The sequence below is a fragment of the Antedon bifida genome, chromosome 2 (genome assembly GCF_963402885.1).
Source record: "Antedon bifida chromosome 2, ecAntBifi1.1, whole genome shotgun sequence".
NCBI classification, from domain to species: domain Eukaryota; kingdom Metazoa; phylum Echinodermata; class Crinoidea; order Comatulida; family Antedonidae; genus Antedon; species Antedon bifida.
The window spans coordinates 22,674,207-22,693,127 of record NC_136227.1 but is presented as its reverse complement, the minus strand read 5'-3'; the positions used below and the strand labels follow the sequence as shown (position 1 = coordinate 22,693,127).

The 18,921-nt window shown below is 34.1% G+C and overlaps 1 protein-coding gene across 1 annotated transcript in view; it reads right to left on the bottom strand.

The window, feature by feature from the left end:
- Nucleotides 1-9,601, bottom strand: part of LOC144858619 (exosome complex component 10-like) — a 30,918-nt gene extending 21,317 nt beyond the window's left edge. The window contains exons 1-2 of the mRNA XM_078714701.1: nucleotides 9,396-9,601; nucleotides 3,128-3,264 (exon numbers count right to left, since the gene is read on the bottom strand). Of these exons, the coding sequence (XP_078570827.1) occupies nucleotides 3,128-3,264; nucleotides 9,396-9,497 (239 nt within the window). The 5' untranslated portion in view covers nucleotides 9,498-9,601. The remainder of the gene's footprint in view (nucleotides 1-3,127; nucleotides 3,265-9,395) is intronic.
- Nucleotides 9,602-18,921: the final 9,320 nt, after the last annotated feature.

Genomic DNA, 18,921 nt, shown 5'->3' with positions numbered 1-18,921 from the left:
TCAATATTATGTTTATACGGATGGAGTAGGTAAAAGGGAGGCAGAAGGGGGACACAGGTATGAGTCTCACTCGCTCCGAGGAGTCTTCTCAGATACTGTAAGGGGCAGTGTCAAAATTATGTTACTCCGTGTAACGCAGTAAACACAAAGTTTGTTCGTTTATGTATAATCTTGTGGATTAATTGATTATTCATAAGTAAGCAAATGAATATTCATGAGTAGTACAGCAGAAACAGGAGATACGCTCCAATGATTTTTGGAGTTAATACAAGCGTTTTAAACAATAAATATCCTGCCTAATTTTATTACATTCTACTGTTACTATTATTAATACCATTAGACATTCAAAAACAAGCTGTACGCTTTCACGAACAGACAGTGGGTAAATATAGCGCGATGTCGTTGGTGGTATAGACACGCAGTGATTTTAACACTATTATTATTGAAAATTAAACGTCTGCGTGACAAAATCATACCTGTACCGTCATTGCCTGCCACTGTCGTTTCAACCTGTCCTCATTCTGCACACTTTAAAATTTCAGAGGTGAAGTTCTCAAGGTCGTTAAGTCTATCGGCACTAAATCTTGTGACTTGGATCCCTTTCTGACCATGATTTTGGTTAACCTTCCCACGACCATGATCAGTGTGTTTCATAAACTTATCCCTTTCATCTGGTCTTTTTCCATCGGCCCTGAAACTTGGTGTAGTTTCTCCTCTTCTGAAGAAACCACAACTTGATCATACTGTCTTTTCTAACTTTCGACCTATCACTTGCATCCCTATTCTCTCTAAAATCCTTGAAAAGGTTGCTGTCTCTTAACTTGTCAAGTTTCTTGAAGACAATGGCCTCAATGATGAATTCCAGTCAGCTTACAGGAAATTCTTTAGCACAGAGACTGCTGTCCTGAAAGTTCACAATGACATCATGCTCGCTGTTGACTCTGGTTTATCCATGTTATCAGTTTATCTAGATCTTTCTGCAGCATTCGACACCATTGATCATAACATTCTACTTAATCGCTTGATTGACATTGGTGTCTCTGCTTCTGTTCTTACCTGGGTACGTTCATACTTAACATCTTGACGCCAATATGTTAAAGTTAAATCATGTATTTCTGATCCGATCTATTTGAACTTAGCAAACACTCTTGTAATTATCTCGTTTATGCTGATGACACACAGTTGTACTTCAGCTTTAAGCCTGATGCAGTTGATGATGCAGTTGGTTGTGTTGAAGGCTGTCTCGATGAGGTACAGACTTGGTTATCCACCAACATGCCAGCAAAACTGAGACTCTTGTCATCCATTCCAAATACCATACTGACTCACCAAATCTACAACGCCTTTGTGTTGGTAAAACTATGATTCTTCCAGTTACCAAAGTTCGCAATGTAGGGGTGACCTTTGACAATACGATGTCCTTGAAACATCACGTTTCCAATGTGTGCAAATCTGTAAACTACCACACCCGCAATATAAGACACATTAGGTGCTTCCTTATTGAAGATGCAACGAAAAAACTTGTCTACGCTCTCATTACTTCTAGGCTGGATTACTGCAACAGTGTCCTGTGCGGACTTTTACAAGATACAAGTATAAACAAGCTTCAACTGCATCTTAACTCTGCCGCACGTTTGGTTAAACGTACCCTGAAGTCGCAGTTTATTACACCCATACTTAAAAAGTTACACTGGCTTCCAGTTCGATAATGCATCAACTTTAAAGTCCTTCTCATTGTCTACAAATCACTCAATAACTCTGCACCTGATTACCTTAAAGATCTTCTCAGACTACGTTTGTTCACTTTTCTAGCCTGTTGTTTTCTGACTAGGCTACAGTAAGAGGCAACGGATCCATGAAAAGATCAAGACTTAACTGATGCTAGCTGGGGTACTTACACACCGATCCCCAGTTAGCGGTGATGGTGTATCTCCATACTCCGGTTTCGGTGCTAGCTTGGTGTTTTTGTATTTTTGTTCCCTTCCTTTTGTTTTCCACTCTTTCTCTTTATTGTTGAGTGCATAGAGACATTGTTTATTTGCGCTATATAAATCTATCTATTATTTATTATTAGGGTGCGTGGATGGAATGTCCACAATAATCATTTGTTCGGCAGCGAAACTTGCATGATGAATACACGTAATTTCTTACCAGAGGGTAATTTCCACAACAGTTGTTCTGATCGTTCGGGCAACAAACTCACATGGTGAACACACGTCGTAGTATGTGTACATCAAAGGGAATTTCACAAGTCGTTCGGGCAACAAACTTGCATGATGAATATACACGTGGTATTTTCTTACCAGAGGGGTGCTTGTACATCAAATGGAATTTCTACAACAATCGTTCGACTTGCTCAGAATTGTTTTTCCAACAATTGATCGTGTGGCTCACGAACACACGTGGTAGTTTCTTATAAGAGAGGGCGCTGCGTGTACACTACACCAAATGGAATTGTTTTTCTACAAAGATCGTTCACTATTCTATACGATTGACTATAGGTTTATTTTAAATAAAAATACAATAGCTGACATTATGAATCCATAATCACCTCATGAATATAAATGAGGCAAAACGTTAATAGTGTTAGCACTTAACGCTTCAATGAACATGGTTACACCCACCTCATTAACAAATTGTAATACACAGAATAACGTTAACCACGGTGCACCACGTTACACAGAGTAATTTTGACACGAACCCTAAGTAATATATATAAACTGTAGGTCTAGTGGATACACAAACTGTGTGAGCACCTACTGCAGTACTTTTGAGACAAGTAGGGGTTACACCACCTTTTAAAGTGCCTTAGGCTGAGTATTCTGGGATAACAGTGGTTGACTGAAGAGGTCTCAGTATAAATAACAAATAAATAAATTACCACAATATTGAGCACATTCTGGTGGGTCCAAGTATGGTGTAAATGAACTTAAAGGGCATAATGAGAAAATATCAACTTAGAATTAATCTAAAGTTAAATTATAACTCTCTTAATTGAATGAGCAGAGGGATTTTCGGATAAAATTCAAAATTCTTTAATCATCCCACACGGGGCAATTCAGTCATTGTTTGGCTACACCCAACGTTCAATAAGTAAGTAAAACAGTAAAATATTTTTGTAGCTCACCTTGATAACAATTTTTTACTTTGGTTTTGTCTAAAATGCCTAAAGCTTTCAAAGCTACTGTAATACTCATATTCATCACCTGGTGCAGGCAGACCATTTGCAGCTTTCGTTGCTTTCACAAGTAGGCTTAGGGCTTTCTGTAATAAAAAAAAAAAGTATGCATCGAAAAATATGTAAACCAGTTACAGTAACCAAAAATCAAAACTGAGAGAACACAAAAATGTATCCCCAACCATGGAAATGTCAAAGGATGGTAAGCTCAGTTACATCACTTGAAAATCCACCTTGTTTCTAATTTTTGTATTTTTATAGAATTTTTTAATTTCATATATTTTTCCATATTTTTGTATACTTTTTGTGTTTTCATTAATTGCGTTTGCCTGTTTTTATGAGAGCTTTTATTTTATTACATTGACATGTATAATTGTTAAACTTCAATTTGTCATTGAATCAAGTTGCAATTAAAAATGTTGATTATGACTTTTTTGTATTTAATACTAGATTAGTTACATCTTATATAGTATATCAATAATTTATTAATTAATACTTCTCTTAATATTTTGGACTTAATTTCTATATTAGGAGAACACTCTATTCATTCATTAAAAGAATTTTACAACATTGGTAATATACAAAATATGTAATTACTAATATGTAAAACGTGATTTTATGTAATTATTTTGATTGAAAAATGGCTTTGTTCATACAATTGCCGACTGATGGTGCAACTTGTTTATGTCAATCATGATCACTTTTGCCGATGTTTCAGACCCTATATTTTATAATTCTTTCTTTTTATACATTTGGTATACAGATATTGCCTGCTTAGAGGTAAAATATAAGATTTGACATCCCCGAGGGAATGATATTATGTTCGAGGGAATATATATATCCCGAAGCGGCAGCTGAGGGATATATATAATTTCCCGAGAACATAATATCATCCCGAGGGGATGTTAAATCTTATATTTTACCGATATAAAAGGCAATATCTGTTATATTACATAGTCTGCTGGGTCGGGTGAAGCTAGGCTAGGCCTCCTTTTTGTATTGTATGTATGCTAAACAAGCTGCCTAGACACTTTACCTTGCGAAGAATAATATACAGATAATTACTAATTAATGATTCCTTGGCAATAAAATATTCACTAGCCTAGGTCGTTTAAATAGTAACAGAAGAATTTCCATCAATAAGCCTACATTAATAATAATAATATTATCATCAGGTAGGCCGAATAAATAATAATTCGTCTTCTTCCTTCGAGCCGAATCACCGGATGTTCAGTGCGTCGCGCGCGTACCGGTTACTACTGTGAGTATTAACCAATCACAAATGGTCTTTCATCACATCTAGGGTGGACTAATAACAAATGAGGGCGCTATGTATGCATAGTTTAAATAGTTTAGTTGATTAATTTCTTCAAGCAAGTTCCGTGGCGCAGCGCATGAAGCGTTGTCTTGTGATGGAGTGACAATTCCATCGCGAGCTCAAGATCCAGTAGATGATTTTTGTTTAACGCGAGTGTTGCCACACAAAAATTATACAGTCAATATCATCGAACTCGAGAATTCATATGATTAATGACAGGGACACGATAATTACGCGAAAATTATTCAGTCAATATCATCGTTCTCGAGGATATATACGATTTACGATCCTCGCAGCGGTAGTCATGTGACGAAGTTTCAACCAATCACGTTCACGTATTTACATAGGCTATGTAATATAAACACATATACAAATAAACTTTATTACTGACGTTTGTATTTAATTAATACTGTAATTACAAACCAGACCCTTGACGGGGACAGAAGTTCCTATGCAATTGATTGATATATTTTTTGTGGTATATATCAAGTTTTTAAAGCTATTAGAACTACAATTTAATAACATAATTTATTGATATTGCCAATGTTGATTTAATATATAAAAATAAATTACTAAAAACCATAATTTTATATACAATTATTATTTCAAAAACTATGTTATTCGAGCATTTGCCAAGCAGTCAACAGAGGGCATAATTTGTAATACATCGATCGCATGGCTAAAAAATGATCATTTTCAGCAATGTTTTAGTCAGATATATACTATACAATATACTACTATATTTCGTTTTTCACGCTGCTGCTCTAGCCAGCTACGTCCCATGAGGACTACTCATTCAGAAGCTAAAGCAAGCAGCAGTTATAGTATCTAAGGCCGACAGTTTGGTGACTTTGTAAACTCAAATATAATTTATAGATCCCAGCTGCTACACCCAAAAAACATCTTGGAAAAGAGTCTATGAGGGCTGACGGTTGAACGATTTTGGATTCTCGCCCTTTGATTGGTTGACGCGAATCAACAGACTAGAGGGTATTCAGTTGCATGCCAACATGTTGAGGTCACACACACACAGCACATTAAAGTTCAAATTTGACCATTTTTAAATGGGCATGTGAATCATAATTAGAGAATCTATCTTTGATTTGTATGTATTTTTGCGATTAAAATTAAAATAATTAATCATAAATATATCTGAAGAAAGAACAATGAATAATTTTAAAATGTCGAGCAGCGTTTTTTGTAAGAAATATTTCTTAAATCAATAACTGCTATAAAATCATGATCGCCACCGTGAAGTAAAAAGGGTTGAAGTGCACCGGGATCTTGGCATTCACATGAATGAAAAATTAACTTTTTCTACTCACATGGATACCATACTATCGTTAAAAAAGCGAACCGGCTGCTCGGGTTGATGTGGAGACATTGCAAATATCTTTCTCCTCCAGCTTAATTTGCCATTTATACCTCATTAATTACTCCGTCCTTGGACTTCTGTTCTATTATCAATATCCCAAATACATGCCACAATAAGAATTGATCAGATTCATACTAAATTCATAAATTCCTCGGCCCAGCAGCCGGTTCTCTCAACACCAGTAAATTCTTGCCAAGTACTAGACGCACACGAATTGATTTTTCTTTTTAAATGCCGAAATTCAAAGTTTGATTGTAAATTTGTCTCTCAATTTCATTTTTTTGTCCCTGTGCATAAACTTCATATTAATAATCTTTTAAAAGTGCAGTTTTCTCGCTATTAATGTCATTTTTAATAATATATAAATCTGTTCGTTTTCCTTGTTCTTTTTTTGTAAATCAAATGTATATTTTATGGCGATCCTGTATTGGTGTTTTTCTTTATACACTGTTGAATCTTGAATAAATAAAAAATAAATAAATAAATACTTAAATTGTCTGTCAGACAATGGTTTTTGGGTTATAATTAAACATTTCTTTTCTGTTTTTATACGTGAATAAATATTATTTATTATACAACAAGAATTCATACTTTGATATGTCATAATTGTGCAATTGAAATTGAAAAATAAAAACTACTGTGAAGCTGTAAAAGATGATGTGCTTTTTAAATAATTTAAATAAAAATGATGTCTAAATAATATTACTTTAATATACAGTACAGAAAGTAGCTTCGTAGATAGAACGTAGACTACGTTGTTGGCTTCGTAGGTTCCATTGTTTGGCTTCGTAACCTCAATAAACAACTTTCAATGAGCTACTTTCTGAACTTCGTAGGGAGTTTGTAACCTATAAACAACCCTGCGATGTTCTTAGTGAAGTAATTAAGAAGGTGTGAAATTAATGTGTTAAATTTAACTGGCGGAGGACCAAGTTGTAAATTACTAAAAAATAAATAATATTTTTTAATCGTAATCTTTTCCTTCGTGCGTGTTTACCTACTCAACGGCAAATATAAATTTCCCACGATGTAAACGTAGAGACACGATCCAACACAGGTGAACCTCAACGAACAGCCCAACTAATATAGCGAACGTCTAGTCCATCCAGAAACGATGCCGAGAAAAAAAGATCGTAAACAATTCATTCTAAATATAGTATCAGAACATTCAATCGGTCGCTCAAAAATACTGCCGACAGAAGACCGTAATTAATATCGTGCCTAGTTGTTTTGGTCACATGGCATGAAACGCGATACTCTCTGCTTTACCGCAATCGTTCACGTGTTTTTTTTAACTTAGTACGAGAGGGTGGCTGCCGGTCTGACGACGATTAATAAGATCGTGTACCTGGATTTTGTGTCACATGACATGAAACATAATACTCTCTCTCTGAAATTAACTGCTCACATGTTTTTTCCACTCCAAATTCTGGTCGGGCTTTTTTCTATACACATGTCGTAATCATTTTAAAAGGCCTAAGCCAGGCCTATGTTAAATCTTAATATGGAATATATATTTGTTTTGCATATATTTTGTTGGGTTAGGTGTCGTTGTTTTTATAATTCGTAGGAATTCCAAGGTAGGATTAAATAATTTTTAGTGTAGGCCGTCGAAACAGGCTAGCCTCGACTCTCTCTACGTGAGCTGAGGTCCACCGGCCCAATGTCATTTCGTCGGCGGATTTCCGTCCAAATTAGGATAACCGATGCGTAGGGCAGCTACAAAAATTGACGTCTACTATCTTTAGATAGGATTTTAATTAGCAAACAATACATCGTTTGTTTGCATTGTCAACGCTTCTAAAGGCGATGACAATGGTGTTTACTAACCCTACTAACCACCCTACGTAGGCGCGCCTAGATAATTATCATAACAATACATCGTAGGCTACGAACAATACATCGTAGGCTACGAACAATACATCGTAGGAGAGAACAATACATCGTAGGCTACGAACAATACATCGTAGGCTACAAACAATATATCGTAGGTTACAAACAATACATCGTAGGCTACGAACAATACATCGTAGGACAGAACAATGACCTACGATCTACCTACGCATAGGCTACGAAAGGCTACGCGTAGATACAAAGCAGTAATTTCTTTCTGTACTGTACTAAACAGACTCCATTTCTGTCAATTTAGTTTATTTTATTGCTACGGTAAAGTCAGGGGATCACTTCATCAAGCCGAGATGCTTCAAGTGTCAACAAATTGTATCCTATTACAAACAAAAACTTTACTATTATATGGACTGTTTTGATAATAATTCAATGATTGTCTGACAGCGAATTACAGTATTATAATATCGGCCTAGATTGGGAAATACCAGAAATAATGTCTTGATTATTTGACAGTGAATTATTATAATACTGGCCTATGTTGACAGCAAGAACAAAGTCATTATTTATTGAACAAGATTTTACAAATTACTGTCTACATGCATCTATAATACTGTATTATCAGCAAATTTTTTCATACTCTCTTCTCCCAGATGTGCTTTGGGGTTTGTAATTTTAGCATGACCGTCCTAGTTTACAAATTATCAAAAACGTCAGTCTCTAGAACTATAACTGCTGCTTGCTTTAGCTTCTGAATGAGTAGTCCTCTTGGGACGTAGCTGGCTTGTTTTTCATGCTACTTGCTTTAGCTTCTGAATGAGTAGTCCTCTTGGGACATAGCTGGATAAAGCAGCAGCATGAAAAACAACAATTTAATTACTTATTACTGATAATAAATACTCATAAAACAAATAAAAAATAACCATTACAGAAAACCTTATGTAAAAAAGGGGCCCGATCGTCTCTATGATGGTCCCGATTGTCCGTGGCGCCCCGATTGTCCATGATGGCATGGCCCTGATCGTCTGCTTACCAAGAAAGTAGGGTAACGGGACGATTCGGCCCTGGGACGATTCGGCCCGGGACTATTCGGCCCGGGACGATTCGGCCCGGGACGATTCGGCACACTTAAATTTATCGGCTTTGATATGCATTTATAAGCATAAAATAAGCTTTTTCCCCAAACTTTATTTTCAGAGAGACTATGGGGTAGTACTACTAGGGATAAAGATGCAATAAAGCAAACATTTTGAAGACATTGTCGAAAATGATCATTTTTTAGTCATGCGAACGATGTAAACAAGTTACGCCCTCTCTTGGCCGCTTGGCGAATGCACGAAATAAACAAAGTTTTCGAAGTAATAAATTGAATATAAAATTAGGTTTTTTAAGTAATTTATTAGGCCTATACATATTATATCAAGATTGTCAATATCAATAAATACGGATTGTTAAACACCTTTAAAAACTGGATAAATACAAAAAAAAATGAATATGAATTTGGTCTAAAGTGAGACGTTTCGGCCCACAAAGTGGGACGTTTCGGCCCAAAAGTGGGCCGAATCGTCTCACCAAAAGTGGGCCGAATAGTCCCGGGCCGAATCGTCTCAGGGCCGAATCGTCCCTGAACCGAAAGTAGCCTTATCTAGGGCCTAGGCTAGGCTAGCTAGGTTACTTACTTGAGTATAAACGTTAACCTCTTCACTCTGCGAATCAATGGCTGTTGTTGAGGAACTCGGTACTTTTGAATTATCATTAGGCCTACTACTAGGAGTCTCCATGCTACTCTACACCAAAAACAGATACACAAAATAGTTTACACAAGATAAAGATTGGTACACTTTTGTTGCATGCACGACGCGAGTATGGATGGAGGTGACACACCACACACATGGCATGAGTAGTATGGAGCGCCGTTACTGCTTTTGTGAGTCCAACATAGCGACACTACAGTATGTGTCCATAAAATAGAGAGACGTACCTTCCTGGACTGAAATAGAACAAGAAATATTTCTTAGAAAAAACGCCGCTCGACTTTTTGACGTAACAGTTTAATTTATTGTTTTTTCTTCATTAAAATGATGCCTTTTTTCAATTGATATTCCATTTAATAATTAAGAAATAATGGCCTATTAAGAGCCATTGTCTGTAAAAATCAAAGATTTGGTGGCAGATGTAAAAAAATGGATTTCGCTCAAATTTTTACCATGAATAGACATTTCAATAAAAAGCATATCTACAACATTCATTTTAATTTTTAGCCTCCGTTGCCATGACAACGGTCAATTATCCAAATTTTGATGTTTTTGCCATTTTTCACAGATTTTCTATAGTGAAAAAGTACAAACTTGTATACTTATTTTAACTAAAAATACTTACAGTATACAGTTTTTGTTTATTGCAGTGTAAACAACATGTATTGAGTTCCATTTAATGTAGAAAAAAAAAATTTACAAAATGGAGTTTGGTTGATACCATTATTTTAAAAAGGGGTGTTTTTAAAAAATATTTTTTTTATAAAAGTATACCTCATAAACGTACCTATAACTTCCAAAGTGGTGTTTTTATATCAATGAACTTTTGTAATTTGATAGTCAATAGGTTTGTCAACAATAATCACGAAAAAAACACTGGGGTAAATTTTGTACATAGGTTTCGTGTTGCCAGGAAAATACGAAAAATACAAAAAAATACAAACAAAATATCAACAAACAAAACACATGAAACACAATTTAAATATGGCTAATACAATAATAAAATGTATATGTGGCTTGTCATAATGCTACTAGAGTCATACGAATAGTTTAGATAAAATATGAGAATGTGTTGCCAGGTTTATTTCAATTAATTGCCAGAAAAACAGTATTTTGCATTGAAATATTTAGTTGATGGAAAATAATGTTAAACTTTGAAATAATTGCGTCAATGGTTTTTATAAATTTTTACATCTATTTTGTGTAAAGAGATACAGAAAGATCTCCCAAAAAATCTGACCTTGTAAATAGGTCATTTGAGGTCAAAAGGGGTCAGAATGCAAAACAGGACAGGTCCCCACTTTACTACAACTATTAATGTTTAATTTCAAAATAAAAAATACAAGATAGTTCATAAAAAATTCTCAACAATTTTTATTTTTTACCTATTGTGTTACCTTAGCAACCATTTCTATGTGTAACTAAGGAAAGTAATTTTGAAAAAAAAACGTAAAAAATGGCGTTTTTATAAATACAAAGAATTTATTGCATTTGTAATTTTTCTCAATTTTACTTCTACTGCATTCTAATAATCTTAAAGTGATGACAAACTTGACCTTATAAATTCATTCATTTTGAGGTCAAATGAGGTCAACATTTTACCATAGTAACTGTTTCTATGCTAAAATATTTTTAAAATAAGGGGTTTTTTATAAATACAAAACATTTTTTCTACATAGTTTTACATTTCTACTACCAAATTTACTTTAAATACTGAATCCTAATAATCTCAGAAAGAAAGTCTTGACAAATCTGAATAAAGGTAAAAAATTGACCTTTAGTGTTATCTTAAACCTGTTTACGTAACTAAGGATATTTTTTTAAAATAAAATATGGAGTTTTCATGAAAAAAAAATTATATTTTACATATTGAGGTCAAATGACATCAACATTTTACCTATAGTGTACTGTAGCAACTGTTTCTATACGTAATTAAGTACCATATTTTTAATATGGGGTTTCATGACTACAAACAATTGATTACATAGCTTTACTACCTTTTCCCAAATTTACTTACCTACTGAATCCCAGAAAATGTCTGACCTTGTGAAAGGGTCATTTGTTGGGTCAAATTATGTCAAAATGTATTATTTATGTTATCTTAGAACCTGTTTCTATGCGTAACTAAGGATAATTGTTTTTTTAAATACAATTGAACCTCCCGTAAGTGGCCATCCTCGGGACCTGGAAAAGTGGCCGCTTACGGGTGGTGACCCCTTACGGTAGGTTCTGCCGATAAAGGGCCAAAATCACGTATTATGGCTATATACGATATTCTTAACGAAAAGAGCCTTTCAATTTTCCATCTAATTGTATTATTATTTATAATCAGGTGGTTTAGTATTTTTTAGCATTTTTAGACAAATTTTAAAAGCTTTTATCATATGAAAAATGGTCGGTCAAAATCTGTGTAGTTTTCTCATCTCTTCACAGTAATGTTTTTAAAACCGCTTCGAAATAAAGCTAATATATAAAGAAATACAATAAACATGGACCTCTAATTCATAGGTCCATGCAATAAGTATCACATTTTTCGGGTGGCCGCTTACGGGAGGTCATTTATCATACAAAAAATCTCATTTTTAGTATAAAAAGGTGCCCGCAGCTGCTTACGGGAGGTGGCCGCTTACGGTAGGTACCAAATGCACTAATTAGATAGAACAAACAGGCTTTTCAAAGTGCATTCGTTAAGGGAGGTGGCCGTTTATGGGAGGTGCCCGCTGTAAATAAAATATGGGGTTTTCATGAACAAAAATAATCACAGAATCCTTACGAATATGACCTTGTGAAATGGTAATTTGAAAATGCTAATAAGGGATGCCTACTAATAATCTACAAATTTAAATTTGTATAAGATAAGTATGAAAAATCTAAAGAATATCTCAATTTTAGACCATAGTAACTGTTGCTATGCATAACTAAGGGAAATTAAATAATTATCAGATAATTATTAATTAATAATTACTACTGAATCCAACCATCACAGTAAAAAAAATATAGAATTTAAAACCAATATTTAATATAAAGTGTGATATTTTACATGCTGACCTTAAATGAAATGAAATTTCACATCAGAGCTTCAATATTTGTTATGTAGCATTAACATATCTGAGTATATCATTGACTTTTGATTGGTTCAATTTTGGGGAGGGGAAAGTGGTAGATCCAGGAGTTTTAAATAGTTAGGGGGTTGGAGACGAGGGTCTAAAAACTTAACTTTATGTCCTATCTTTTGTATTGCAATTTTTAACTTGGGGTGGGTGGGGGCTTGGAGAAAGGTGGAGGGGGTGGGATGGAGGAGTTTGAATCGGTCTATTGGTTGGGGCGATGGTAGCGGCAGTGTGGGTTGTGCTTGAATGCATGAATTTGACACTCTATAGTGGATGACCGACCAAAGTGTTGCAGTTTATCTTTTTGTGGTTATTGTCGGGGTAAGGGGAGGTGGGGTGGGGGTGTAGTCGGAAGTGGTGGTGGATGGGCATGTGGGGTCTGTTTAGGTTAGCAAATAAAAGAAGTAAAAAAATGAAAGAGGAGCTTCAAAATAAGAGATGAGTAATCTGTTGCAAAGGGAAAAAAAATCACAACGATATGATAATTTATTCAAATTTACAGAGGATAAACCTATAAAATGACATTAAAACTGGGAATTACAGAATCTATAATTAAAAATATTGGTTTTTTTTCTCACAACACAACTAGAACTATATAAAACATTAAGAATTTTTCTGACAAATGAGTTTCAAATCAGATAACCAAAGAAAATAAAATGTTTTTACCAATATACCATGTTTTTTTTTATAAAAATGCCTATGTTTCTCGCAACACTGCTTGTAGATTTTTAAAATACCCCAGTATTTTATTTTAGAAATCACTTATTAAACATTAGAACTACCTATTTGTAATAAATCAGCTAAAAAAAAACACCACTTTGGGCGTTATGGTGAAGTAAAGTTTAGTTGCATTTAACAATTAAAAAAAAGTGAAAAACACCCCTTTTTAAATAAATGGTATCTCCCAAAGTATGAAATCAAAAATTTAAAAAAAATATGAAACAGGTACACAATGCATTGTTATTATGCATACACTAATTATTTTTTATAATTAAATGAACAAAACAAAAATACCGTTCATCAAAGTAGTACCAATATCCATTTTAAAAAACCTTAAAAAAGGACAAAATTTGTCAAAAACACAAATTTGGCCGTTGCCATGGAAATATATGTGTGAAATAAAAAATACTTCATATTTGATTTCTCTCAACACATATATAGCCATGTGCAAAATTTGAAAGAAATCCATTTTTTTGAGTCTGCCACTATTTTTGATATTTCTTTGATTCTTACAGACAATGGCTCTTAATTATCTATTATCTGAAATGATCATAAAGCAGAGACTACTATCTGGTATTTGATACCTAACTGTTTTGAGGATGTATATATGGTATTGGGGAACCTAGATTTTTCTAAATTTGCTTAGCTCCATTCCAACCATGGTACGCGGGCTTGTTATGTAGACTTCTAGTTTTTAACTTTCATGATTATATCAATGTATAATTGATCTAGCAGCTCTATTTTATCAGATCAGCCCAAGGGCCTAATGTTGCTCGCTAGTAGGTCTAACCACCCCCAACCACCCCGTAGAATTTGTCCCCCGTGTCGGGAAGATCCTGGCGCCACCTCTGCCAAGTAAATCACAAGAAGGTCAGCCGTTGGCAATGAATTTATACGCATTAGCACGTTTTATAATATCTTGAACTTGGAGGTGGTTCCATGTAAAATCAGAACTAATAGGCCTAATGTACGCGCGCCTAATAATTTCGTTAATAATATACTTAACAGTTCTATATTAAGTGGTGTTTTCATAAAGGAAAGTGACCTTCATAGAAGCACAATTTACTTGGATTAAGTTTCATAAAATTTCAATTTGCTCAAACTGTCGAGTCCATTTCTATCTGCATATTGCGTCTATTAATATCGTTTTTAAATGTGGACTCGATCATCGTCATATCATCAACATACTTAAGAGTGGTAATATTATTTGATGCATTCATGGAAAGGAACCCAATTTAGTTCCTTGTGGAATACCTGCACGGAGGGTGACAACTTTAGAGTTACCACCTTTGGTAGGAAATATTGTAATATATTTTGTTAGGTTTATACAAACCCATGTCTGGCTAGCACCAGGTGCCTGCAACTTAGGTATTAATATATTATGATTAATGTTATCGAATGATTGCTATAATCTGTTATTAATGGCCTAGAAATTGAATGGGGCTTTTCGGTGTGTTTTTCTAACGTATTTACTATAGTTTAATGAGGTAGTGGCACTATCGGGTCAAACTCAGCAATTTTCAACAAACAGGTAAATTACCGGAGTCATCTGAACATGCAAGTAAAGATAAAAGGCCCATTTACATTAGGACGATAACGATCGACGATAAATAGATAAAGGCATTTTTCATACATAAAACAAAAAAATTAATAAAAACTTTTCATTCTAGAACTATAGAATAACCATCTACGCTTCTTTTGATGAAAATGATATTTTCACACGTCCAATCAAATGACGTCATGATTAGTAAGAGCAATAATATCGTGGCAATACAACGATTTTATTGTTTTTATTTATCATGACGTCATATGATTGGAATTTTTAAAAATTATTTTTATCAAAGACAGTATGATGACAATGATTATCCTATAGTTCTAGAACGAAAATCTAATTTCTTTTGTTTTATGTAAAAAAAATGCATGCTTATATATCGTCGATCGTTATCGTCCTAGTAGTGTAGGCTGGTATGTCGTTTATATGAATGTCGTGTATATTTTTTGTTAAAAGCAAACTTTGACTTTATTTCATATCTTGATAATATAAGGAATGAAAAAAAATATGTTGCCATTTTTTCAAAAGACATTTAAAGGACCAAATTCAAGATGGCCGCCAACATTCAAATAACCCTATTAAAAATCAGAATATCACCAATAATACAAATTATGAATGTCGAACAAGTCCGTTTTGATTGTATTACTGTACCCATTATACAATCTTAACTATGTAAAGCGATAATCTGTCGGCCATCTTGGATTTCAAAATGGCCGCCACTAAAAATTAAATTCTTTAAATAATTTTTTAAAAATATGTGTGCATAAATTGTTGTTTGTACACAATGTTCTAAAATTGTCACTTCTCACAGGATTGTCTAAATATAAGGCTGTCCAAAGTTGTTAATGTTCTCTATATAACAGATATATAATACACCACTATGACTCTTAAATTAACTAATCGTTCAAAGTTGGAGTTGCAAAAGTATGGAACAACTTACCAATTTATATCAAATATTCAACAACAATTACGTCTAACTAGAGGGTGAGCTCGCTTCGCTCGCTCCTCTCTAGGAATTGTAAACGATGGTTCTCGGAATGATAATGACTCGGGTAAAAAGGTTTTAGAAGGACGTTCTCCTTGTACATTTTCTGTCGGTTACCATTATTGAAAATGCTTGACATTCGAAAAACTAAACCTACTCTGTTTCACAGTGTCTTAGATGATTAATAACATTTTAAAGTATAGTGTTTATTGTTTGGTAGGGCCCTTATAGGGCGGAGGTGGAGAGGCAGAGTTCATTTGAGGGAGATGCTTATTCGAGGGATTGTTTAGTTTTAATAATATCGTAACATTTATAATCAAATAAAATCCTCTAGTAGATATGAAAAGTGGTAAAAAATAATAAATGATTGGTAAATTGTAGTTAACAGTGTGATGAATTCTATTACAAATAGTATAATTGTGTTATTATAAATATAATACAATATTGTGTGTATAAATGTGGATGGGCGTTTATTAGATAGTTGGGTAGGTGGGTGTAGGCGATTATTATTCAAAGTGATGTTTTATTGGGGAGGCGTTTATTCAAATAAATACCATCATTAATAAATTATTTAATTTAAACATCTTTTGAAACTAACTTCCGCGACAGTGTAGGCCGTTTCGGCCCAAGAAGGAAGATGTTTTAGATGGCTTACAATATGGGCCCTAATGGGACACAGATAGCCTACAGTTATTCCTGCCAGCTTATTCAATAAAACTCGGCTATCGGCATTTTATTTTTTAACTACTGTACCTTACGAATACGAATAGAACTTTATTGCAATCAAACGAAAGATTGAAGTTTAACAAAAGCGTTTCACTCAGAACAATAAAATGCAATATAAAAATATAAAAGACATTTAGAAAGGTAGAACATACGATCAAAATATTAAAACAAAATTACAATAAAATATCACTTAATATAAAAACAATAAATATATATTCAAAATGTTAAAAACAATTTTAACTGAAAACATCAGAATATTGATATAGGCCTGCATTATAAAATTATACCTTCACATGCGTGGTCCGATCCGAAAATAAACAAAAAACTAAAATAGCTATAGCCACTAACGACCAACTTAACTGAAACCAGGTAGTTGCAAGGTGAACCTGTGAACTCATCGTGAACCTGGAAATTACTTTGACCGCGTACAATTGAAATTGAGTTGAAAATCTACCGATGAAATCAGAAATTTTGTTTTAAAACTCTTTGTAATATATTCCTAAGATAGAAATATGGAACAATATCGTAATAGTGAAAACTGTTATCAAATTTACATTTCGCGGTACATCTGAGATAGTTCAGGTAGGTATCCAAGGCAGAATTAACCATAATTTATATATAGATTCTAAATTACAGATCTCATTTCTTTTCATGAAACTGAAACTTGACAGGAGACAGGACCACAATATAAAACAAGTGCATTTATACCTTATTGTGAAATCCTGTATAAATATGATGTTAAATAATAAATGCGTTATTGCTATGTAAATTCAATGTCTGAACCTTCAGGGCCATAGTCACCAGTATGGTTGGTAAGTTTTCAACCTGTCAACTTTGGCAGAAGTTTGAAGGAAATAAAGATACAGCTCATTCACAAGATTATTCATAGACAGCATTAACTCCTACTTATCATCTTCTACAATCTCTACCGATTTCATTAGATATGTACCCCCTACAGATAGACCACCATTATACACTGGTTTGATGAGTGCACATGGTTGTGGTATAAAAACTCATGTACTAGGGAAAGACAAGAATGCCTGGTAATGACTCTTGCCCGAGATGAGTGGAGGTGGACAGAGATGACATAAAAAAGCAATTATTATGTCGACCTGGTGAACTATATGACTTTTGGACATGTAGCATTGTGAAAATAGTGTTGAGGCCAGTGCTTTTTTTGAAACTGAACTTGTATTACCTATCCAACAAGTGACACAAATATCTTAAATGGAAAACATCTCTAAAGGACAGAAGCACACTAATTCTGCTTTATCTCTACAACTTGCTTCTACAAATGCAGGCAGAGAAAGAGATTCTAAGTGAAGTATCATTTTGTTTGAAAGGGGCTGATCATAAAGATATTAACTTGAATACAGAGAGTCGACAAAATCTAAATGATGTTAAAATGTGGTTAAACTATATCCCTATATATCGAGACACAAGAAAACGATATCTGCACACATGGAAAGTACACATGCTTTTATCAAATATGTCTTCGCTCATGACCACCTGAACTACGACCGGTTACTTCCGCTGTATCAATTTCAACAGATTACTGAAACAAATTACAGATATTGGAGTTTATGAGAGGACATGTATGTGTGGGACTTGCTGGATTTACATCAATTGATCAGGGTCATTGAGCGTGGTATCATTGGAATAACACAAATTAATGATTTCATCAGAGCTGGCAATTCTAGTTGATGAGTTTGAAAGCAAACATTTAAAGAGAGATGATATCCCGATTAATGAAAAATGCTGCAATTCGCACAAAGGTGTTTGTTGGCCATGGCATGATGAAATTGGACAGAAAATGTTTGAGGCATTGGTAAAAGTCTTGTAGAAGGCAAACTGTCTATATGGGATCCTAAGAAAAAGATGAATATTGGCAAAAAATATATATGACGGTGAATACAGGTGACAAACTTATCAAAGTAAAAGAGGACTCCTATAGAGATTATTTGGCGGTAAAATGAGGTATTGCAGTACTTTTGCCAATTTGTTTCTGAACAAGCTTGTTGGGATCGCAGATCAGTCTGTGGAAGTTTGATGGATACAGTAGTAGAAAACGAAGGAAGGTCAACTTACTGTATCGCATTCAAGATTAGAAATATTTCATTGAAGGACAGAGTTAGTTTGTCATTTAACTGAAGAAGTTTATGAGATGTTTTAATATGAAGAAGTGTACTGTCAGTACTATAGACCTCCTGATGGTCAACATTTTGTGTTAATCACCATGTTGTTGTCATAAGCATATCATTTTGTGTATTTCAATCTAATTTTATTTAACTTACACACGTTTTAATAAGAAATTTAACCCATTTTTAAAAAATGGCTGCCATTTTGTGTTAATCACCA